Source organism: Serinus canaria, chromosome 14 (assembly GCF_022539315.1).
Source record: "Serinus canaria isolate serCan28SL12 chromosome 14, serCan2020, whole genome shotgun sequence".
Lineage (NCBI taxonomy): Eukaryota > Metazoa > Chordata > Aves > Passeriformes > Fringillidae > Serinus > Serinus canaria.
Window position 1 is genome coordinate 5,873,913 of NC_066328.1, and position 25,665 is coordinate 5,899,577.

At 39.3% G+C, this 25,665-nt stretch overlaps 1 protein-coding gene across 2 annotated transcripts in view; it reads right to left on the reverse strand.

Moving 5' to 3' along the window:
• Nucleotides 1-411: 411 nt before the first annotated feature.
• GRIN2A (glutamate ionotropic receptor NMDA type subunit 2A) overlaps nt 412-25,665 on the reverse strand; it is a 157,422-nt gene continuing 132,168 nt past the window's right edge. For both annotated transcript variants that reach the window (XM_050980031.1, XM_050980032.1), the window contains exons 11-13: nt 25,195-25,382; nt 14,160-14,398; nt 412-12,603 (exon numbers count right to left, since the gene is read on the reverse strand). In XM_050980031.1, the coding sequence (XP_050835988.1) occupies nt 10,813-12,603; nt 14,160-14,398; nt 25,195-25,382 (2,218 nt within the window). In that variant the 3' untranslated portion in view covers nt 412-10,812. The remainder of the gene's footprint in view (nt 12,604-14,159; nt 14,399-25,194; nt 25,383-25,665) is intronic.

Consider the following 25,665-nt stretch of genomic DNA (forward strand, 5'->3'; position numbering starts at 1 on the left):
GCATCCGACACCTCTCAGGATTTGGGAGGATGGTGCCCCAGGTGAGGGGACTTCCTTCACTGAGCTCCTCCTGCTCCCTCTGCTGATGGAGCACCTCTCAAAGCATCATTCTCACAACAAAGGAATTTTCCATAAGTTAATTGTCTCGATCTTCCTTGTGAATTAAATTAAATTGGGATCACCAAGAACATACTGTCAGCTTTAGCTTCAGGCATTTTCACCTTTAGATAATTTCTAACAGCAAAGGATGTCTCAAAACATGTGGCTGTTAACACCCTTCAAATCTCATCAATGGCTAAGGAAAAAACAAATGTAAACCTTCCTAGGTGATGTCTCATCTTGCCCCGTTTAACAAGGAAGACAGACAAGAATGATAACATTGTTCCTTTTCATATTAATTGGCAGAAATTATCTTTATTAGAAAAATGAATTTTTCATATATTTACAATTTTTACATCATGTTTTACTTGGCACATGTGTTCTTCCAAATAGTTATATACATTTCAGTACACACAGACATTCAAGTCCCCCATTCCCTTAATGTTTTTCTACATATTTAACAAAAAAAAAAAAAAAATTGAACACAATACAATTTGTCAGACAACCATAATAATTATATATTTCTATATCATAAAAAGTTTGAAGCAAACTTTTTTTATTTTAAAGATATGTTTCAAAATATTTATACAGTATTAGCACTCAGTCATGCACTGGGTTAGAATATGGTCAGGGTGAACTGCAGTGAGACAGGATGTGAACACAGGAGAGAGGAGTGTGACTCCCAGCTCCCCCTCACTGCTCTGGGGCAGCTCCAGCCTCCCCCAGATCTCAGAGGAAGGGGCAGAGGCTGCAGGGGGAGCTGGGTGCTCACGTGTCTGTGCCACACAGCAGCTGAAACTGTGTGTGTTCCAGTTCATTTCACTTTGTTAAAACTAGCTAAAAAAACAGGCAGTAATTGGAATGTCAAAACTAGATTTTAAATCTTCTCTTTTCCCCCAAACCCTTTCTTTTGAAGAATCCATTTGATTGTGAATTTTATAATGAAATTCTGAATTCTCTAAAAAAATAATTATTTTATGGTTGATTCCACTTCACCAATATTCTTTTATTTCTACTCTAACATCCTGATTTGTTTTCCCAGGTGTTAAGAGCTCTTCAAATCTTTACTATTCTTTGCTAGTAATTTGAAATTTGTGATTTACACTTTGGTTTGAAGTATGACACTTTTGAGACTGTTACAGCAAATTGTACTAGGAAATAACAGAAGTGACAGGATTTTTAGTTTACTGTATGGAATTGAATGGTTCCAAGATTTCTGGTAGAATTTTATTTTTGGCATGCAAATTTCTCCTAGTGCAATGTAGATTAGTGCTCCATGTAATTGACACCAACTATTACACCTGGAGTTCTTTTCCCCCATCAAAAAAATAATATTCTTCCAACTGTACTAGTAACTAATTTTCTTTGTTAAAAAAATCCTAAGCTAATATTGTGAATTCTCTTTTTCTCGATTGCATTTCATTTTTCATAGTTCAACTGCAATTAATTTCTAATCAAGCTCAAAACAACAATACATTACTTGAAACTGTTAATAAATTATTGTAGGATCTTTGTCACAACTCTGGATTTCTGTCTTGCCCCTCATTCTCCCCAAAAAACTTTATACATATACATATTTATATATAGCTTATATATACACATGTATATGTACAAAAACTGATCAAGACAACACATTAAACTGACATTATTCAAGTAAACAGGTAAAAAACGTTTTTCAAAGCGTAATTTGAGATATTTAAAATATTTCTGGTGGGTTTTGTTTAGCAGCACAGAAATATTAGTGTTTCATCTAAGCCCACAAATATCCTTAAACAGGATGAAAGGAAGCACAAAATGCCCTTGAGGTTTAGTGTGAATTTGAATCTGATGAATTAAAATCAACATTATTAACTCACAGGTGAAGTGCTTGTGAGACCTTGACATGTATGGATGGAAATTTTGCATAAAATGCAGTGATGGGTTAAGAATCAGGTGGGAGTGTGCCTATCACATTAATGAATTCTGTTTGTGCCTCCTGGTTTTAGCAGGGAAGGCACGAGATCCACTGTGCATGTGGGTGTGAGTGTGAAGGCAGAGAGATCAGGCTGTTCATCATTGGTGCAAAATGGGTGTTCAGAAATGAGCAAGACTAGTCCAAAATATTATACCTGATATCAAGTATAAAGTGCTAGCAGCTCTTACTGGAATTGCACTGGTTTCCTTCCTAGCTACACACAATTTAACATGATGCCATTTCCAAACCTTTGCAATATGAGGTTTTAAAACATGGGGATTTCTAAAATCTGAGCATGAGCTGCACTCAGGATCTTCCCTCCCATCACTCCTTCCAACACCCCATTTAAGTCAAGAGGTGTTTTGTCCATATTTGGAATCCAAACCTAGACCAGGTAATAATAAGCTAAGCAAAAATTTTCTTGAAACCAAGTTCTGCTCCAAAACATACTTGCAATGAGCAGTAAATAAAATCTGACCCTACAGAATTTACTTTTTCTTGGTTAAGGTGGAAAAATTGGTAATTATACAACTTTCTCTTTCAAAAACAGCTTAGTAATTACTTCCAACAAATGATTCCAAGGTATTTTTTTTAAGTTTTAGTTAGAGCAGTATAAATTTAGAAAAGAAGCCATTTCCACACTTATCCCTCAGTGGAAATCTCCACATCACCAATACTAGGAAGCACAAAAGCCTGTGCATGGAGAGATGTGATTGTGCCTTACTCACCACTGATAAATCCTGCCTGGCATGCAAAACCCAGGAGTTTTGGAGTCTGCATGGGAGAACACACTGGTGCACACACCAGCTCCTCTCCCCTGGGGATTTTCCTCTGAAGGATCCTTCCTCAGCTGCCTTAAGTAACAGATGATCAGATGTGGATCACATGAGCTGACACTGAGTTTAAGGTAAGTCTGACTTTAAGGTCAGTCTGAGTTTAAGGTCAGTCACCAGGCCAACAGAGCCTCTCTGGCCAAGAGTATTAAACCAGCACAAAAATCTTTTCCTATGGCTTGGTTATTACAGCAAGCATCAATTCCAGCTCTTTTGGACAGCAACTCTCTGAATGTTCCCATGTCCTAGCACAGAGCAATCCTGACCCAAACCAATCCTTTAGCCCCTTCTGTACCCAATATCAAGCACTACATTAAAAGCTGCTAGAGGATTTCTAGATGTGGGAGGTTTGGAAAGGAGAAAACCACCTAAAATAAAGCACTGCTGAAATGTGTCCCGCAGCTTTGGGAGATTACTCACGCATGACTGGTTGGAAGGTGTATGCACGCACGCCTGTGTATACTGTATATATATTTAGGTTAACAAGTTTAAACTATTAATAAACAGCATCTTATGGTATTTGGTAATTAAAATATCAGGCTTGTGTCATTCAAAATAGTGCAACCTACATAGCAATATACAGGAAAATTACACACATTGTTCCTATTACCATATATGCATGTGCATATCAAGATAACAGGATACCCTTTTCCATAGGATTAACCATTTGCATATTTAATTGTATTCTTTGGCCCATTTTCCTGTGAAACCTCATGTGAAAACGTAAAGACTTTGGCTTTGAAAGAAAAAGGAAACTCCTGCTTTTTCAGTTACTTACAGAAACTTAGGTAGAATTAAAATTACTTTAGTTAAAAATTATTACCTCCTCCAGAAACTGCAGACCCCTGTCACAGATCACCCCCCCCCAATTACTGTGGCTAACTGTCAACCTCCAATTTCTTTTTATTTTCACTTTTGAAGATCATTTACATCATTGTTGCACAGCACATCCTCCAAAAGTGTCCTGGACTCCTCTAAACTCGTCCCAGCTGGGAACCAGGGAGGTCCCCGTCCCCAGGAGCGCAGAAAGGCAGAGCAGCCTCACCAGGGCCTTCGACTGCATCACTACGAGTCCAAGTTCAGGGTTTGCAATGTGAGACAGAAGCCAAAATACATTCCCAAAAAGGTTTTTGCCATTAAATACCATTATCCAACGGGCTCAGGAAAAAAAAAATGATCAGACAAAAGAATGCTGCAGTAATGAAGTAACACAAATCTCTTCAAAGCGGTTATTCTTATGTACTGCAATGCACAAAACAAATTTTAAAATGTAATCTCATAATGCATTTGCTGAGAAAAACATATCATTTCTTCTAATAGTACCAGAAGTGCAAAACAAGACATTCTCCATTAAAATTTCATGTCACTGTAAATATTACCATTTTCCCACATTAAAGCTTAGTACCATTTCTGAGAAGTGAGGAAACTTTTGTCAATTCCCAAAAGCAAAGTATCATCTCACTTGGAACTTTACAGTGCACTGAATAAGTATCACAATATTTATTGGTATTTATTTTCACAGTTTTCTAACGTGCACAGAAATATAGTTTTTGAAATATAATAGTGAAAACAAATACTAATACAAAAGGGAAAGGACAAAACATCTAGTAGTATAACTGCTTATCACCACTACTTTGTAAGAGTTGGAGAGTCGAACCCATCTCTCTTTTAAATATGTAATACTATATTTAGTGTGATTATCTATTAATAAAGGTATTGCATGACAATGTTACAGCATGGCTATATTCTCTACTAATTTAGCCTTGTTTCCAATACAGGTAAAGAATTAAGCAAAAGGAGTAAAAATTGTCATTTAAGCGCAAAACAACAGAACCCTGGTAAATAGTGAGGTAACTTATTTTTACTTATATTATTTCTGGTTCTTAAATTATAGATATGACAAAATCATCACAAAATCAGCAGTGGATTCTTACAGCTGTTAGAATGGCAGAAATTTAAATAAAAAAGAACAGTTTCAACCATGGCAGATACATTCTGCATTATGGAACAAAGAAGCTGATGATCCCACGAGGAGAACCAAGTGCATTTTCACTGCATTGCAGGGTGATGCACACCTGTATTCCTGGCTTCCAAAGCCACAGGACTTTGGAAGAGCACATATTTTTAGAGCACATTCTCTGTACACAGGTCGAGAGAAGCAGGGGGGAAAAAAAGTTAAAGCTTGAGTGAGGGAAAGAAATGAAGAGCTTATTTACAGAGAGTGCAGGAAGCCTCCCCAGCAGAGCAGGGAGAAGCAGGGCAGGATTGCAGCTCCCCTTGAGAGCACAAGCAGCCACCTCCCCTCTGACAGACACCGCTGTGACACGGGAATGGGGCGAGCATGGGGGCAGCTCCACGAGGACAGCTGAGGAACCCGACAGGAGCTTCACACCAGGGACAGGATGGGCACATCACACAGACACTCTGCATGACCAGAAACATGTAAGAGACAGCACAGTCCTGAGGCTACTCCCATTTAACCACAGCTTCACTGGGGACTCCAGCCACAGCACATCCAGCCTTTCTTCCATCACACCCCGCTCCTGCCTGTACTTACACCCACATCACAAAGAAATACAGCTGTGATTAAACTGAGCCCCCTCAAATGCTGACATGTTGCCAACACATTTAAATAAGACAGTACAGGTGAGTTTGGGCAGGGAAATGGCTCATAAGTCACACTTTGAAAGGCCTTTATGTTCTTTCAGAAGTTCCTTCCCTACTGCTAAGTTTGGAAGGCTCAGCTCTCAACAGAAAGAAAGTTTAGATTAACAAAACAAAAAAAAAAAAAGAAAAATTGCTGAGAAAATAATTTAAGTCTATCCCTGGGAAACTGTTTTTATGTTGCAAACCAGACTGTCCTACTCAGGAAAGGTATCTGCTTTAAAAGGACTTCTGAGGTAAGATGGGACCAGAGCTGGGAAAGAAGGGAATGTATGACACTCATCTTGAAAGAAGCACAGAATGTGATGATTAACACTTGACACAATCTAGCCAAGCACAGGATAGTTATTCTTTTATATTAAGTAGGAGAGGTTTTTTTCATAAAAGTTCTGTTTTCACCAGGTTTTATATAGCAAACATCTTAAATGCAATCTAAAACAACAACAAAAAGAATTCACTTCTTAAACTCTTCCTAAATCCAGGCAGATTCTCAGACCCTTAGATTTGTGACACAATTTCTGTTTTAGGTTGGTTAACCCAGCAAGGGAGGGAACAGTACCAAAATCTTCCCCATTTCTAAGGTGCCTATGCTACACTGCAGAAATATGAAAGTATAAACTTATTACACAGGAATTAGATTCTGACACTTTTTTACCATGCTGGGTAGTCACATGGTATAAAGCAAATTATTATCCCAACTATGCAGGGGGTATTACAAACCCCAAGAAAAACCCTATTTTCATGAGCACAGGAACCTATAACAAGGCTGAACCTGATACTGAAGGCAGATTTTTGAGGCTGGGGATAAACAGACCATTGCTTTTCTAACTCCACCTAACTGAGCTATCTGAGTTAGGAGCCTATACTTCCTAAAAAGTCAACAGAGAGAGGGAATATATTTCTGGACACATCCCCCACATAACTGCTCCAGAGCCTTCAGTCCTCTGAACTTCCAACCAGAGGGAGCTTGCTTTCTCTCTCTCTCTCTCCCCACTGGTAACAGAGCTTAGCCTTCCAGCACAGGAACCCAAAGCCACTCACACAACTCTAGCCTTTGCTTCCTTTAAAACTCTATAAAAATATTTGCTTTCATCAGGAAAAAAAAAAAACCAACCACATCTGATTTCTCTTGTGAGCCTTATTTCACCTCTTAAGTGTTCCTGAAAGACCATAAAGAGACATGTATTTATGAGATGCTGCCAAAACACAGTGAGCTGGTGGTGATTTCATTTCTGTTTGTCCACAGCACTCTTTCTCCTAACCAAGCTTCTTAGATAGCAGAGTAATGAGTTGTGAGCAAAAGCTGCAAAAACATTAAATTAAATTTTTCAGAAGTGCAAGATCTCCTAATTTTCCTTAAATTTATCTTATATATTAAAATATCTTATTTCCATGCTTTTAAATTAGTGGGTGGCTACACTGTTCTAAGAAACACAAGCAGAACACAAAATCTATTTGAGAGAAAAAAGGAAAATTTACTGTGGTGAAAAGGGAAAGATAAAAACATGAAGAAATTCTACAATATCTTTAAAAGAGGAAAAAAAGCAAGAGGCAGGTATGTCTACATATCTGTTTTTACCTCCATGTACCTACTGCATTCCTCAGCAATTCAATATCCTGCCTCCACAAAAGGTGTCGTCCAGGAGCAGTGTAACACTACAGGACATGCTACCAAGAATGGCCCATATCATTTACAGCCTGATCCAGTTCCAGCTGGAGTCACAGGAAATCGTGGTGATAGGAATGACCAACAAACTGCTAGAGCTGTAATCAGGAAAATGTAACAAGTCACCAGCACCATCCAGAAAGGTACAGAAAGGATGGCCACTTATGCAGGAAGATTCTTTTCTCCTCTTCAAGTATAGCAGCAGCTAGAGTGAGAGAGAGGGAAATACAGAAAGTCTTGATCTCGGTTTCATTGAAAGTCAGTGCAAATATATCAACAAAGCTCAGGCAAAATTCAGAATTCCACGCGCTCTAGGCTGAGCCTCACAAGCTGTCGCTTGTGGCTCTGTTGAAGATTTTTCTTCAACTTCTCAGCTGCTTCTTCTTTACACGAGCACATCTGCAAGCACACTGGGACTGCCCTCAGCCCTGCCTCAGCTCTCCTTCCCCCTTTATCGACTCAGATTTATGCCAAGATCAAAACAACAAAAGCATGCAGACTCTTACTCCCTCTACTTTCGATATCTGGTGGGGTTTTTTCCCTCTTTAAGGCAGCATCTTATATTTCCATGTGAACAACTGCTGTGCAACATTATCAAGTCTTCCCTCAGTCTCATTATTTTGGTTTAGGGCAGGTGGTTGTATTGCATATTGCAGATAATAATAATAAATCTCTACAGTCACCAGAAATCTGCTCAAATCAGAAAAAGCAAACACTGCAATATATTTTGTTGCAGCTAATTTGCTTGTACATTTCACAGAAAGATAAATCCACCTGGGTTGAGGATGTTTACAACTGAATCTCAAGAGAGAAAAATGTAAATGGGAATTTTTCTTTCCCACAGCTTCCCATACAGTACTCATATAAATATTGAATAATGTGTGTCTGGTTAGATAGAGATGATGATACAAAAGACTTAGAGCGATCCACAAATACTTGAGAGCTTAATGATGATGTGAAAGACAAGAGCCACCACTGAGTTTTATGATTTACTGGGTAAAGCGCTCAGCAACTTCCATGGCAGGATTTGGCACGACATCAGCAAATACCATATCTGCTGAAACACACCAGATAGTTCAAAACACTTTGGATTTTGGTTAATATACTATGATTTGGACTGGATATTAAAATTTGGCTGAAATATTTTTATTATAACCATTACAACATTATGCCTTCAGTGCATTTGCCTTCCTGTAGACATAGGAGCAAAGCATAGTTGTGTCTTTGGGAAAAGGTTTGGGTTTATGACAGGTAGTGTTCATCCCACAGAGATCCTAACCCTGCTTAGCTCATAACTCTTCCTAAGAAATCTCTCTAAGGGCAGCTAAGGAACTTCTGTTTTTAAAACTCCCTCCAGTGAGAAATCAGAAAGCATCCCATGTGAATCAGAGCCAAGAATTATGACCAAATGTTGAATAAAAAATACCCAAAAACATATTTTTACCTGAACAGCACAGAGATACCCATAGATATGCTTTCTGATCATACTTATAATAAAGTATACTGAAATTTTTGGAAGCTGGAAAGAGACTCGGAAGCCCAAATCTCATGACATTTCATTCCTTATAAAATATCATCCCTCACCATTATGGTGAAGGTACAAATACATTTGCAAATACCAAGAACTCATTCTGGACTTTGATAGCCAAAGTCAGTTTCAATCTGTTTAATAATTTAAAAAAATAAATAAAAAGCTGTAAACAAAATTCAAGAAGCTTCATTTTGATTATCCCTACACATCATTTATATTGTCTCCCATTTGCAACTCTGCTCTGCAGTATGCTGTTCTAAATTAAACACCTTGCATACTGCACCTCTGGCATGCAGATGCTTCAATTACAGCTGACAGGCACGATTCTGCTGAAAAGAGTTTCAGTTTAGAGAAAAGTTAGGATAATATTCACATTTTCCAATTCACAGTGGTAATGGTTTCCCTGCTCACTCTTCTTCGGTGAAATGGAGGGAATAACGCTTGAATAATCTAAATTTCCTCTACACAAAAAGCAATTCTCAGAGTAGCAGGAAAATGGGAGAGCACCACCTCTGGAACACTTTCAGTAGTTAAATGTATTAGCAATTATATTTACTTCTTTAGTTGGAATTAAATTTGCAGCTGTACACTTTTCTCCTGAAAGGCTTCCTCTCTTCCCTTTCATGCTCCCTTATGGTTAAAATCTAGTGGGTTTTTTAATTCCAGTGAGGGTATGGAGGGGTGAGTAACAGACATTTTGTTTGTGAAATAATCTAATTGACATCTATAGAAGGAAAAGTCATATAACAATGCATCCCTTTTATGTGAATACCTTTGTGTATCAGTAAGTGATAATAAAGATACTGTTTCTTCGTTACATGTGCATATATTCACTTTATACAACAGACTTGATTGGAGAGGTTAGAAAAATGGTCTGATGTTCAACAAATATGCACAATATAGTGGAAGGAAGAAGTCCTTCCAAAGGTGTTAATCCTTTTCTGTGTATGGAAATAAATGGTACCACGCTCCTCACTGAGCACACTGAACTTATGGCTGTCGGTGTTTGATACTGTATTAACAGCTTCAGTACTATTAATATACAATTAATTAGTTGTCACTAATACACTATGAACAAAGAACTACAGTGGGTTGGGATTTGGTTTGGGAAGTGAAAGAATAAAAGAAATACTATACAGCCCTGAGTAATCACCAGTAAGGGGCAAATGCAAACTTACGTACACATTAGGCCTCAAGGTTACTAATAAAGTCCACAGCTCCATAGTAAGTGCCATATAGTGATATCTAAAAATATATACTCTGGATTAGGCAGCTGTGAAATTTCTGACAAGATTACTGCAAATTTTTAATGAACTTGCTTTGTAATGGTAAGTGCATGTGCAATATAAGAAAAGCATTTGTACATGAACATTAACCAATATCCATGGGGCTTCCTTTTGGTACACAGCAGTTCACATGTTTGGGGTTACTGCCTTCCCATCTACTGTCTGTCAGTCTAGAAGGAACATCCTAATTTTGTGCTAACACACTGTATTTTATTTATTAAGGTCCTGGGGTCTGGGGACTTTTTAAATTATTATTTGGCTTTGAAAATAAATTATGAAGCTAAAATATATTTTTGGAAGTCTTAGCTTTCTGTTCTCTTTTACTTTTGAATCTGTGCAAATGCGTCCCTATTTCTTGTTGTCTGTGTCATACTACATGCATACCATATTGCTTATCCAGTACTAGAAAATCATTAAACATTTCTAAGGACAAAAGTACATTGAATGATACTTAGCAACATAAATTAGAATAACCGAAATAGTAAAATAATTAGGTACAAAACAGCATAGTTGCCAACATATATTGGGGCTATTTCAGTACAACTGGCCATTTATATATAAAGCACACATAAATGGCTATTTTTTATCCTTTTTAACAAGACATATTTTAAAAGGATAGATCAGAGCATACCAGTTTACCTATTCATGTACAAAAGTACATTGGGAAAGGGAGAGGTTTACGTATCATTTACCAGAGCAGGATACTGTTAAAGGAAAAATTCTCCCTCTAAGATGGTGGCAACTATTCTTTCCCTATAGATAAAGTGTTCATGGAAAATTTAAACATCTGATTCAATGCTAGGCCTTTTCTTATACACACGTGTATTGCTACAGGAATTTAAAACCCTTGGAGTTGAGTACAAGCTATTCCTATTTGCAACGTAAGGCAAAACATGCTCTGAAATGTACATGTCATTATGGATCCGACCATCCCTGGAAGAGTATGATGCTGTAGACTGTATGGATGACCTTAAATAATTATCATTTCTTCCTCTTGTTGGCAATGAATGTTTATAAAGATCAGCTGGACTTCGCCTAAGAGATAAGTGCTGGTCATCACGATAGGAGTGCAGGAAGGGGTTATCATCCGACTGAACAGCGTACAGGGACTTGCTCCTCTTACTGTCCTCCAGAGCATGAGTTAAAAGTGAGGCCTTGTTGCTCAACAGTTTGCTTGAGGGAACACTAAACATGCTTGCATATGGACTACTCTGAAGAAATTTCTCTCTTTCTTTCAAGCTTATACTACGAGAAGGTCTTCCAATGTCAATTTCCCTGGACTTATCAGCGATATTATCAAAAGAGTGCTGCCTGCTAATCCTCAGTTTATTCTTTTTATGATATTGCAGAGCACTACTTTGAGACCAAGTACGCTCATATATTTCTTCAGGAAGTGATAAGTTCGTTGTGTCCTGCAGCATCTGATCTTCCTCAATATCATAGAGGTTCCCCATCCGCAAGCAAGCATCGCATTTATAGGGAGATCTGGTCGAGTAGTGCCCGGCGTAGGTGGGCATGTTGGAGAGACAGCTCCTGCAGTGCGTGGAATTCTGCCTGTACCTGTCGTTCATGTCACCTAGGGAAGTATTTTTTTCTTTGAGAGTGAAGTGCTTTCCAAAGAGTTTATACTGGTCATTATTTGGAAGACTGTCTTCATTATGTGATGGAGTCCTGTTGGCGTGTTCAGCTTTCCTGTAGTTGTCGTTGTGATCTTGGTAAACATCAGGCAGCTCTACAGGTTCTGGAAGGACAATGTTTTCAATGAACTGAGGTGTGTCCAAGCGGAATCCTGGCTCCTTGTCAGCATCAATCGTGTAGATTTTATCCCGTGGAGAGCCCTGTTTGGTTTTCAGATATGTCAGTTCCACATCACTAGTGTCTTTTGGGTATTTTGATGCTACTGTCCTTTTTTTAAAATTGTCCTTGGTTTTGTGGTGCTTGTTGTTGTTTTCAGCTTCCATGTGGCAAGTAGCTCTGCTTGATGTCTCTGAGACATCTGAATGGACAATCTCTTCAGGAAGGTATCTTTGGCTTTTCAGTGAAAGCTGCCTGTTTTCCTCAGACCCATTTTCTCTCTGGGAACCTTGGCCCTGACGTACAGAATCTTGGCGTATAGATTCAACAGATTTCCTCCAAAGCTGCCTGGGTCGGGAGTTCACTTTTGCTTCTGTTGTTACTGCAACCTCTACTGTATTTGGATTGGATTCATTCAGTGTGAGAGGATGCTGCCCTTGGAAAACATAGTTGTTCAGATTGTCCTTGTGTCGATTGCCAGGAAGCGTCTGCAGCTCACTAATGTTGTCACCAAACAAGTTGTCCTTTGTCTGAAAGGATCTGTTATCAGAAAATATCAAGTTTCCCTTATCCATGACCATGTCCATAATCAAAGAACCCCTTTGAATAAAATCAGCTGTTCTTTTGGGGGAGTCAATTCTTGAAGGGTTGATATTGGTCATGTTTTTCGCTGTTCGCAGCAGTTTTAACATGTTGGTTTGTGAATTGGTCAAAGAAAAGTCAGGAGACTTCTTCTTCTCTTCAATGTGTACTCCATGAATGCAACTGTAAATACCCTGTAATATGAGTTATAGAAAACAAATTAAATCACTAGGTATAACTTTTTACAACTTTCATTTTAGTTTTAATTAGCAATAAAGAAAAATTAAACATTTCTTATCTCATTACTGGAAAGATTAAAAGTACTCTCCAACTTTTTATCATTTCCTTGCATTGAAATGGAGGAATATTTTTGCTATATCTATTAGAACTACAAAGGAGAAAAACTGCTGTCTGTCTTGGCCTCCCCAGCTTTTTCCACAATACAAGATTAGAAGGTACCCCAAAGGCTTCCCTAATCTTATCACAAAAATGAAACTAACCTTCAGTAATAGATACTCTCTTATTTTAAACGAGTGATTAAATTTCCCCTCTAAACAAGCCTGTAGTGGGACTATTTTATTGGAGATTAAGGTATTCTTCTACACTTGTATTGAAATAAAAAGGCTTCTGGTCATCATATTTTAGCTCTTCTGATCCCTACCCCAGTACATGTGAAAAAAAACCAGCTCTTTTTAAAGCTGCATCTGAGTTAATTTGAGCAAAAGGCTGAAGCCCATTTTCTCACTTCAACCTCTTTGGTCACTCCTGTGAGCCCAATTGACATTTCCAGCCCTCTGAACTAGCAATCCTCAGACATTTACCTTTGACATAAATACTTTTTCCCTGCATTTCTCAGGAGAATTTCACATAAAAAAAGGCCAGAAACATAAAGTTCAAATATAAAATGTGGAGGGTAAGGTGCATGTGGTTTCCAGACAATCCCCAACAGGGTAGTGCAGACTATTTTTAATGCAGTTCCAAAATGCTCCAATCTACTCAACAGGGTAATTGCAGCACACTTTAAAGCAATTAGCCATTTTAGTATCATTTTCAGTTCTCCTCAGCTATATAAAAAATCCAGAAAAATCAATTACCTAATGAAAGTTCAATCTGTTTTAAAAATATATAAAGAAAAAATCCAACCCATTTGTCAAAAATAATATTTCCATTTTTGTTACAAGTATCAGTTTCTTGCATATGTAAATCCCCTTTGGGTCTTGTAAAGTTATCATTAAACCTTGCCTTAGTGTCCAACCAGACATAAATGATACCTGTGTTTGACCTTTTCTCATACAGTTTATTCAAGGTTTTTATCAAAAAAAGCTTACAAAAATATTCCACTGTATTTTTATAACTTAAAATTCTCTTGCTTAATAAATGCACAAAGCTGATAGCTAATGTCTCTTATTAAATTAGTGTTTATTTTGTTTGGATTTTGAATGTGGAAATTAATACATTTCTTGCATCTACCATTTCTTCATTGAAATTTCCCTGTACTGTATTTGTTTCCAGCATTAAATTACTGATTATCCTGGCATAAGATAATTCATACCCTAAAAAATCCAATGGATTAAGACTTTCCAAAGAGTGCAAGTACATCCTAAGTGCATTGATTACTCCACAGCACCACACTGCTATTCTAACCTGGATTTTAAATGTCCAGGTGGGAATAAAAGGAAGGATGATATTTTAGGGAGGCAGTGTTTATTCCTTCTGTTGTCTAAAGGGGAAAAACGAAAGTAATACTGACCCTGCTGATTGAGAACAGCAGTCCTGGCCTATCTGAGCAGACTCCAGTGAAGCAGAATCTGAGTTTCCAGTAAAATAAGTGCTCCCAGACAAAGGTTATTAAGCTGAGTGCCATGGCTGCTGCCAGCATGTAAAACACTCCTGCCATGTTGTCGATGTCCAGCTGGCTGCTCATGACTTCGTTCTTCTCGTTGTGACAAATACCAGTCAGCCACAGGGTTTCTAACTCTTCCATTTCCCCTAGGGAGAGCAAGGAGTCAAACCAGTTAAAATGCAAAAATCACTGCTCACAGAATTCGAAAGTCTTTGCAAGTTTAAAAATACAGCACCATTTAATGCCTCATTCGTGGAGCACTGCAGACTTATCCAGCCAGGAGTTGCAAATATAGCAGATTTCAACTCACAGCACCCTAGTTTCAGATGTCCTCATATTTCATAAATTATGTGGGAAGCTGGATGCTCTAGAAAGCAGAATCTGTGGTTTAGACAGAACTTTCTTCTGCTTGATATAACTATTAGGAATTGTCATAGAGAGTGGAATGAGCTAGTGAAGAGCTGGGACAGGCTACAGTGATCAGAGGGAGAACTCATCAGAGAAGCATCCTGACATTCAACCAGACCCTTTCATGCCCCCTCCTCTCCACTGCCCTACACTTGTACCTCCCTGATCCGGTCTGGCCCTTCCCTTTATCATCACAAGACACACTTCACAAATTCTTGTGATTCTTTTAGAGTGTGCCATGAGAAGTTTGTTCTTTCTCATCTGATCCACACTGACATTATCTCTTCTTTGCAAATAAGCTGAAGTGTTGTGGCTGAGGCTCTCCTGACACATCTGGTCTCTGCACTCATCTCTGGTATCTATTCCCTTGTGCTGCTGCCATTCCAGCTTCCTGGGCAGCAACAGAAACACCAACAGCCTCATCACGTGCCTGAAGTGGAGCATTTCTAGCTCTGGCTGTGTCACCTCCCTACTGCCATGAAAACACTTCACTTACATACAGCTAAGGAAGCAAATCCACTCCCTCCCTCTCTTGTGTACTCCTAACTTGGAATCCCTATTTCACTGATGAGATTTGGCCTCAGATGAAGGACACTGTCACCTAGCAGTGCTTGCTACTGCCAGCATGCACAGAGGTGGGCAAGAAGCTGTAATTGTTCCTGCCAACATTTTTTTTTATTATTATTATTTTGCATGATTGACTAATTTTCAAACATTTAGTGTTGTTCTTACTGAAGCACTGCATGGGCATAAAGGCCTTTTTACTCTCTTGGGATATAGTCAGCTGAGTAAGTATTTTATAATTTTTAATGTCATAAACTTCATTGTTTCTAGAAAATACAGCAGGCAATGTAGAGGGCCAAAAAGGACAGTATTAAAAGGACAGTATTAGCTTTCTTGGTGTGTTTTCCAATTTAAGATATGGCTTCAATATGGGGGAAGAATTTCCATGGTACAAATCCCTAATCCTTAGCCAGTGATTAGGGAATACATTTTCAGTATTATTATAATTCATCACTGGAAAAAAAGAACATAAAAAATGGCTAGAAGCTATATTGACATTTCAGCTACCTTCAAGCTAGACTAGAAGATCAATGACCTGCTGTGAAAAAGCATTTTGCAGGATAGAGTGTCAGGGCACCAGGAAAGCTGCAGCCCACAGATAATTTGGATGTGAGTTCCAATTGGAAATGGAACACAACACTGTGATGGAGAAATTGCTTCTCAGAGAATGTGAATGAAAAACTGAAGTAGAAAGGACAAGTTCTGATGCACTTTAGCAAAGGCATTTCACAAATTTGTAAGAGGGATTATTCGGTCTCTAGCTAATTCTGAATTTAATTTTGTGCTCGAAGCACGAATTGAACCTCTACATCTGCAAAAGGCAATGTGTCTTCTCCCAAATTACAGTGCTCAATCTTCAAAATACCTAAGAGCATCCCAAAGAAAGTCAATCCTAATGAATCTTTAAAAATCTTCTAATCCAGGACATTGGGACAATAAATTATTAATTGTAACACTATAGATACTGCACACATAGATAATTGGGGTTCATTATTGCATTTCCATATCTTAGCACATTTGGATTTCTTTTGTTCTGCTAAACCTCAGTGGACTGTTCCCCTCGTCTCTCTTTCAAGTCCTCCCCAAGGTCTATGAATAAAACTCACAGAGGCTATGGGAGAGAAAAGAACCCAAGTCCAAAGAGAGAGCAATATTTCTGCTCTGTGCATTAGCTGAAGCTCTGCCAATCAGATCTCATTACTTCCCACAGGAAAACTCACATCTCCCATGACTGTCAGGCATCAATTTGATTTGACTGCTGTGCCCTTTCACTGTTCATAACAAAATTCACGAAGGAATTTAAACCTCCATTTTCTTACTGTTTCCTCTGTGTTCCTTTCCCTTTGGCATGTACATCTAAAGTAACTATTGATAATCCAGCAACCTTTCCAAAAACATCCCGACAGAAATGAACTAAGCTTGTTTTGAGACAAGATAAATAACAGTGCCCTGGCAAGTAAAGAAGAACAAAGCATCCCAGAGCCTTGCAGATCCTGCTACTGCAATATCCCTTCCATAATATCTGACAATGACAGCAGTCACTGTTAATTAATGCCCAAAAGGAATCCACCTTTTTATAGAGAGCAAAGCACTGTTAATCATTGGATTATCATACCTATGGAATGATGCTACCTGGGAATAGATATATTAGGCTGACAATTCTGGTCTCTCCATATAAAGCAGTTGCCCTTTCCAGTATATATTTTTATACATGTGCATAAATATTTACATATGTGTGTGTGTATGTACACACAGAAACACAGACAAAACTGGTAATAATTTAACTGTAATAACACTTCAGCATAGCTGACCATAGAAAACTGGCAAAAATGCCCAGTCTTCTTATTGCTTTTCCTGCCCATTACACTTTAAAGCAGATATTCACAGAAACCATAACATTTTTATTACAAAATCCTTTTATTAAAAAATCCTTTTTTATCTGTTGTGTCAATTCATTCCTTATTGAAATCTATCACTTCCAAACTGGGCCTGGAGTTTGAATTCAAAACCTTGGACTGTGAGGCTAGTTATAATTTGGTTCAGAAAATAAATTAAAGGAACAAAGTCCATTTGGAGGAATGCTGTCTTTCAAACCTTTTTGGATGGTCTGACTCGTGAGCTGAATGTTCAGGGTGATGACACCTATGGCAGTATATTACAGTTGGCAATTGAAAGGCCAGCAATTTGTGATTACCAGGCACTGGAGAGTTCAGTCATCCCTGTGTGTGCATAATACTCATTAGCAAGTGGGAGCTCCAAATATCCCATAAACAGACCTTGAAATTCTAAGTCAGCAACCTCAATATCCATAAATGCCAGGCCTCACTGAACTGAGTGTTAATGGAGTTCAAGTCTACATCTAATAGGGAGGGGTCTCAAGTTACTCATAAATATTAATCAGACTTGTTTTAAGGGGTTTTGTTTCCACTGCAGGCACTTACTAAAGGAAACTAATGCCACAATCATTTCCTACCTTCATTCATGTGTGGACTAGATTAACGTGTAAATGAACAGCTGCAGATCTCAGCAGCAAGGTACATCATGACACTGGCAAAAACCAGAAAATGGAGTGTCACTGTGTATTTGACAAAAAAAGTACAGTGTTTATCTTCTGTTTAACACATCCACAATCTATTAAATCTGGAAAACTCACAAATGACTACATAATTCCTACACTAAGAGATATTTTTAAAATTCTATAGCACTGTACAATAAAAGATCTGCTTCATTTATAATGTAAGAATGAGCATAAGCAAGTGCTTTAAAAATCCACAGTTCAAGCAATCTTGAGTGTCTGCAGTATTCATTCAAAACACACTCCAGTAAATTGCAACATTCCAGCTCTCTCACTGGTAATCCTGCACTATTTACAATGGGTTCAGGCCACAGTGCAAACAGTGCTCCCATCCCTTTGTGCTGCTCCTGGGTTTGTTCCTGTGGCTATGGAGCTCTCTGCTCTGGCTGCTATTTGCACAGAAATGTGCCAGCTGGCCATTTGGCCTGCATATCCCACAAGGGCCTTCCTTGCTACATAAACTCCTCTGGCCTATTTCACACCTTATCATCCTGGGAAGCTCTGATAAACTGTCCACTGTGTCCCCTGAACAATTCTGTCACAATAAAAATCTCATTATCCAAACACAGAAACCATACAGTCTAAAGGGTAGAATTCATGGTTTTCCTCATCAGGGTCCTTAGCAGGCTTTGCAGGCTGTGCCTCCTCTCCCTGGTGCCCAGCTGACACTCACACAGTCTGTGTCACTGGCTCTTGAGATGTGCCAGCTCTCTGGGACTCTTTTAGGGGGGTTACCGGTCTCCCCACGTTCCTTTTGCTTCTGGCGCACAGAGGCACCTGCAAACACCTGAGCACTGGAACCCTCAGTGCTGGGTACACCTGCACCAAACTGCCAGGCCCTTCAGCAGCTGTATCAGCAGCTGCAGCTGCACCAACCCCCAACTCCAAAAAACACTGCCTTGCACCAATGAGAGTTGTCTGGAAAAACGAATTCTCCTTATATTGCATTGTGCCATGAATCACAGCCATCCCTGCTCTGTGCAGCCTGCACATCCTGCAGGAGGAAAGGATGCCCTGTCCTAGTGGGGAAAGCAGAGCTGCAGCCCAGCACCCTTGCTGCTTTGCTGGTTAAGTACAGCAGACCTCTGGTGTCAGCACTTCCCTGGGACTTGCATAAGGCACGGGCCAGGAGCAGGGCACCGCAGGAGATCTCGGAGCACGTGTCACAGCAGAAGGTGCCAAAGGAGCTGGCTGCTGGTGACAGTGTCAGGGGCAATGCCCTACCCTGAGCTTCAGCCTGAGCAGTCAGCACAGCAAACTGTGCCCAGTAGGGATGATCAGCAGGAGGGTTAAGTATGTACTCTCACACTGGTCAGATGTAGGGCATCATCTTCACAGACCCTGGCGGGACTAACAGAGTCACCTGCTTCTCAGGCTGGACAAAAGGTAGTTTTCAAATTTAGGGACTGTTCCATGATTACTGTGGCAGAACTCTCCCTAAGTGAGAGAGGAGGAGGATAGCACCCCAGCACTTGGGGACTCTAAAGTAAAAGGGTGTTTTCCCCTGAACAGCGGGGTCAGCAGCCAAATGGGTTGATGTGCATTTGGTTCAATAAACTCATCAATTCCAATTTGACCCAGATATATGATCCATACAGAATGTTTCAGAGAAGAGATTATATAAAAGCACAGCAACTTTTCAAATTCAGCCTGGATCCCCCAAAACAATCTCTCTCAGTCTTATTTTCTGAGTTATTTCCCCCTGTAAAAATAGCAAGAGGAACACAGATGACTGACAGCAATAAACTTACTGTGAGCTAATGACTTCACTCTGCATGTCCCCATTAGTTAAGGATGAATTAACAGAACTGCTAAGCACGACTTTCAATATTACAATCCCTCTAACTCTTGTTCAGCTACACAAACGCCCTCCACTTATACACTCACACTCTTCAGTCACATTTGTTCCACCCACTGCTTAAGGAGGACACTAAATATATAAACAGAAAATCACTGTGATTGTGGGAGTATTCTGCCTGAGCAGCACACACTGAAAATATGTCCTTATAATCACATACGTATTTCTTTCCTGGGCTTTATCAGCCCGTGTGAGTCACACTGCTACACTTCCTTATAATCTAGACAGTGATTTGGAAGGCTTATGCTGAAATATGAACAAAATAGCAAAGAGCTTTCCCCTTCCAGATGTAAGGGGGCAAACCTCATTTCCACAGTTGCCTATTACCCATAAGGACTGGGAAGCAATTATCCACCCAGGAAAACAATTCTTGGTGTACTAAGCTGCCCTAAAAGCACGTGAAGATTAACCAGAACTGAAAGTTATTAGGAAGGGATAACAGACTCTGTGGAAACTCAGACCAGAACCAGTTTTCTTCTTTATGTCTCTGAGTCTCTAATTGCTTTAAAGTTTTCAGCTTCAAGGGTTAAGGGCTTAATACAGCTACACCATCTGCCCTCTTCCTGGAGATCTCTTCCCACACTGTCTTTTGAACTGAGGTCTTAATCTGCAGGTAGTGCAATACATTGCAAATACCTCAGACAAGTAGATGCATAACCTGGCCAGCTGGCTGGTATTCAACTCTCCTCCCCAAAACTGCTCTCTTTACCCAGCTTTTTCTGTTCCTTTATCCAACCACTTCTGCTGCCATGAGCATTTCATCCCTCTATTCTGCTGTATCCCTCATAGCTAAAGCTCCTTGCAGTCTTTCTCTTCATCCCATTCACACTCAGAACCCCTCTTACTCTCTTAATTCTGAAGCAGCTTTGTCATTTGTAGTTCAATAATCTCATCTTCTCAAAGAGAGATGGGAGAAAGACTGAAAGGAAAAGACTGAAAGAGAAATCTAAATTCTCCTCACTTTCTATGCACCAGTGGTTCTACACCAAATCCCAAAGACTGAGCACTATGGGTTTCAGAAATAATGCCTCCCAAATAACTTAGTGGGATATTTTTAGAAAAAGTACCACTCTTTAAGTACCCATGCAGCCCAAGCCAGAGGAGCATCAGCAGCACCTGGGCCTGCAGACAGCTGCCTGAAGTCCCTGCTGTTCCTGGAGGAGCAGGGGTGCGTTCCCAGCGCCGCGTCCGGAGCTGCGGCACGCCGCAGGCTGTGCCCGAGCCCTCTCCCACTGCTGGCACCTCACCCCCTCTGTGCACACAGCAGGGACAGTGCCAGGTACCTCGCTGCTGCTGGGCACACCAGCCTGCCCAGCTGCCCCTGCAGAGGTTCAGAACAGAAATCAAAGCAGGGATCATGCGATTCCCCAGCGCTGCATTTCTGTTCTGACACATCCCTGCGGTCGTGGGCGGGGGATCCAAACAAAATGATGGGGCTGTTTCTTAGCAGCCGTACCATTTGAGCTGCTTCTGAACTCCTGGGTGCTTCTATTTCTCAACAGAAGATTGAGATTCTGTGTCTCAGTAGAAATACTTTTACTTCTCTGTTAAAAAACAATGGAAGTTTCATCTTGTGACCCCAGCAAGACAAAAAAAGCAGCACAACCACCACTGGGCTTTAGAGAATCGTCCCGATGATCAACTAGCTTAAACAAATCTACAGATGCTAATCATCAACTCAAAGCTTTTGCAGATAATGAGATGTGCTGTACAGATTGCAAGATGAACAAAGCCAGAAATTCACTAGCAATGCATTTCACTCCTATCCCTTATTTGAGAAAAAGCAACCCCTAATTCTTTCTGTTAGAAAGATTTGGAGTTCCAAGCAATTAATCTTACACAAACAACTGCTTATTCATCTCAGCTTCCCATAAGCAAGGCTACATATGTGAACTTGGACAGACCAAGGGAGGAAACCTTTTGAGCACAACTGTACTTTTGAGAAAATTAAGTAGCTATTCTTTAAACTCCTCAGCAACTCATTCCCATTCTTCTTTCCTCTGTCTCTTTTCCACCTTGTTAGAGTAACAAATTTGGCATCTTGTAGCCAGCTCCTTACACTTGAGACTTCTGAGCTGCTCCCACAGTGTGACTGATAATTGTCAGTGTGATTGGTCCACCCAGTAGAGCTATCCTCAGGATGGGAACACTATTCATGTAGAAACATACAGATAAATCACCAGTGAGAGCTTGAAGTTATCCCTAACACAAGCTTACATCCCTCTGTATTTAGTTAACTCTTTTTCCAGTGCCAACAAGATTAAAAAGAGGTTCAAAGTCATTGGCTTTAATGCAGAAACAGCATCACGCTTTGAGGAGTATGAAAAGAAGCCCCTGCCTGAACAAGCAATTAATTCTTCAGCTGGATGTTTTACATCAGCAAGGAAGAGGGAAGAGGTTCCTATCCACTGCACAAAAAATTCATTTCAATGTGTAAGTGAACTGGCTTAGATAGGAGAATGATAGAGAAGCAGCAAGGAAAAAATCAAATGAGAAAAATCACAGGAGAAAGACACGTGCAGAGGAAATTGGAAGCTCTAAAATACAATTCAAAAGGCCATTTCAGTACTGGGTAAATGTAAAAAAGAAATGAGATCATGGATTTTTGTATGTGCAATCAGATATACTTTTACACAAATTACTTGGTCTTATCCAGGTACATAGTATGATCCAAAAAGGTTTTTCCTCTTATTAACATATTATTCATATAAAGAAACTGTGTTTGTTGAACTCATTAGAATGTTTTCTTCTCATAGTTATGGAACTCATTAGGTTTACAATCATTCACTGAAATTATTCCATATCCTGATGAATGCCCTATTACACACACCGAAGAATAATTGAATCCTACTTGGGGCTCTGCTGCTTTACAGCTTAGTCTTTGAGAATAATATATTCTGCAGAAGCAATGCATGTGAAATAAGATTTCTGCCTTCGTTTGTGTTTGCCTATTTATTTAAACAGCCTCATTCAGGCTCCACTGAGCCTTTCCCAGGAGAACTCTCTCCGGATGAAACTTTCCCCCCAACCATACTTGCTTTTAGTCTAGAGAACTTCAAAGAGATTTTTAGTGATACAGCAAAGTGATGTTGGTCTGAACTCTGGGTTCATCCCTTCTAGTTCACCAAAACAGAGTTATGTAAGTTCACAGCTAAAAAGATTATCCATCGAACTACTGAAGTTAGACATGGATTACAAAATCAGGTCGAGCTAGTTCCAGGCAATTACTCTTCACATTTAATTTCTTGGTGTTTAGTTCCAGTTCACCTGCAATGTACTTCGTAACTAAGTAGAAGAAATTTAATTATTAGGGCTTTTTTTGTTGATTTTTTTTTCTTTTTTTCCCCCCACATTTGGTGGAACAAAAGAAAAAAATGGTGGTTGGGGTTTGTTTTCCCTGAAAATGGTCATCAAGACCTGTGAGATAAAGTGAGACAAGTGAGGCAGTTCTGGGACTAAAAGAAACATACCTACAAGAATTTCTACACATCCTACATGTCCAACTACTATTCTCTTTACTAGAGACCACAGCATTTTCTGAACAAATGTAGGGATCCTTCACAAGAGAAAAGTAATATTTTAGCATTCCTGGGTTGTTCAGAGTAACTTCTAATAGTAATGAAAAAATGCCATAAATGTAGTCACAGTTCCCATGGTTTGTGCATTCAGCATGTTTGCTTATCTTCTGAGCAGGGCACAGACATTTCATAATGAGGTTTCATTCACCTGGGTGTTTCCTTTATCTATTGCTATTCTATAAGTTTTAATATTGAGTTTTGTGGACAATTCATTTGTATTATTTTAGGCAACTGAAAATGGGTTAAAGATATAAGGATTTCAATGCTATGGAAGTCCACAGGTCAAAGTGTAAACACAGGGAAAGACTTTTCACACTTTGCTCCCACCCACTTTGTTTTGTACCTGATATTCAGAGTTGAGGTGTAGCATAAAAATGCAGCACCTTCAGTATTTTGATGAGATTTTTCTTAAATAGTTTCAAATGCTTTCCCTTCTATTTCATTTATTTCCTTTCTCTGTGATTTAATTTTTTGTGTCAGATGAGAAGTATCAAAAATGCTGAAGTAGTAAGCATGAAGGAAATGCAAAGTGAAAGGAGTGAAAACCCAAGTGCTGCTGTGGCTGCATCTAGAGGGGTTAGCCCACACTGAGAAAGACAACTCAGATCCTCCCTCAGGCCACAGGAGATTTTTCTTCTTTAGTACAGGACCAATAATTCAACTTCTCTGATTCAAATTCCTCATTTAAAAATGGCTCCAAATAAGAGCACCTCATAATTCTTAACAGTATTGCACAAACAGAAAGTTATATTCAGGGATATGTGAAAGTTTGAAGGGCAGCCATTGCAGGTCATCTAGGCATCCCTTCACCCAAGTCAGAGAGGTTGCTTCCACAGCCCCTCTAAACCCAACAGAGGGATGTTATGGCACTATTATTTCCATATATACACCAGACCAAATGCATCTGTCGTGATGATGACACCTCTTCCAGTTGTTTAATGTTATAATAGAGTAAAATCCATGTGCTGGAAGACTTACACACTCATTGTCTGCCCCATGAAAATTAATGTCCTGTGGTTTATGGAACAGGAGGCCACTGTGCTAAGTTTTGCTCTCTGTCATTCCTATTACACTGAAATTCACCATTCTTGCCCTCAATTACTTGTTACTGGTGACATTAAACCTATATTTATCTTTTGATAAAGCCCTCTCTTCCACTGATAAGAGAAATGCAGAGCCAACACACACATCTATGTAAAAAAACAAAATAAAGATTATGTAATACACACCATATTCCAATCTGTTAAAAGAGTTCATCAGTCACACCACAGAAAAAATTTAATTACCATATTTCTATTTGCTTCCACAGGTGAAACACAAAGCTTTCTACAATCAAAAAGGAGTTCACACGCTCTGTGGAGACTGAGTCATCATTGCTGTTCTCAAATATATCAAAGATGTGCAGCAAGTTTTCTACTGCAGGGCAGAAGTGCCAAGAGGACCTACAGTTCTTCTATTTCATGTTAGAATAAAAAGTATTTGTTTGCAGTACATGGAAACGAGTCACCTTAACTCCATTTCATAGGCATTCTTTCAGCAGAAGTTTGAATGAAACCATCCTGAATTGGGGATCACTCACATCACTTCAGAACTGAGCTAAACTCTTCTTAATAGCAGAACAATCATGCTGAAAGATAACTCATCTGCTAAGGAATTGCTCAGAGACAAAAACAAAGGAAATAAATAAATGGATAAATGTTCTCTAACACTCAAGCCAGCTTTACTTTGTGATGTATATGAAAACACTTTCTGAAAATAGAGGTTGATGCCCTTGGTGGTGAGTGGAAGAGAACTCCTGTCTCAGCAACAAGAAGTAATTTTACCCTGTTTTACCTTTTTTTTTTTTTTTGTATTTTAAAGACTTCAAGGGAACAGTACTAGCAGGCTCAGAGCTACTAAAACTGATCCAACTGTGCATACACAGAGGAAGGAAGGGAAGGAAAAAAGCTTGGTGCCTACCATCTCCCACAAACTGAAGGAGGGCGAGATCAATTTGTCTCTTCCAAGGTGATCCTTTCTGGAGAGCAATCCCATAGCCAGTAGTGGCAAAGATGTACCCACTGCCTATTGTGACAAGTTTGCAGCCTTCATCTCTCCCAGCCTTGTAATTCAGCACTGCTGCATCATAGATGAAAGCATCCAACTTCCTGAAATAAAAGAAAACATTTTACAAACCAAATCATTAGGGACAGCTGTTGTCAGACTTCTTTTGTCCTTGATGTTAGGACCCTGCTGAATATCATATGGATTCTTTGATATCATTAATTACATATCCTGTTCTGCTGTATCTAAAATTAACAAAAGGCATCTATTTTAGTGAGGGGAAAGTAGGACACATAGTTTTGCATTTCTATTTTAAGGGATGCTGTTAAAAAATACTGAGCAGGAGAAACCAATCTACAAAATGTCTTGCCCTGATATCTTTGTATC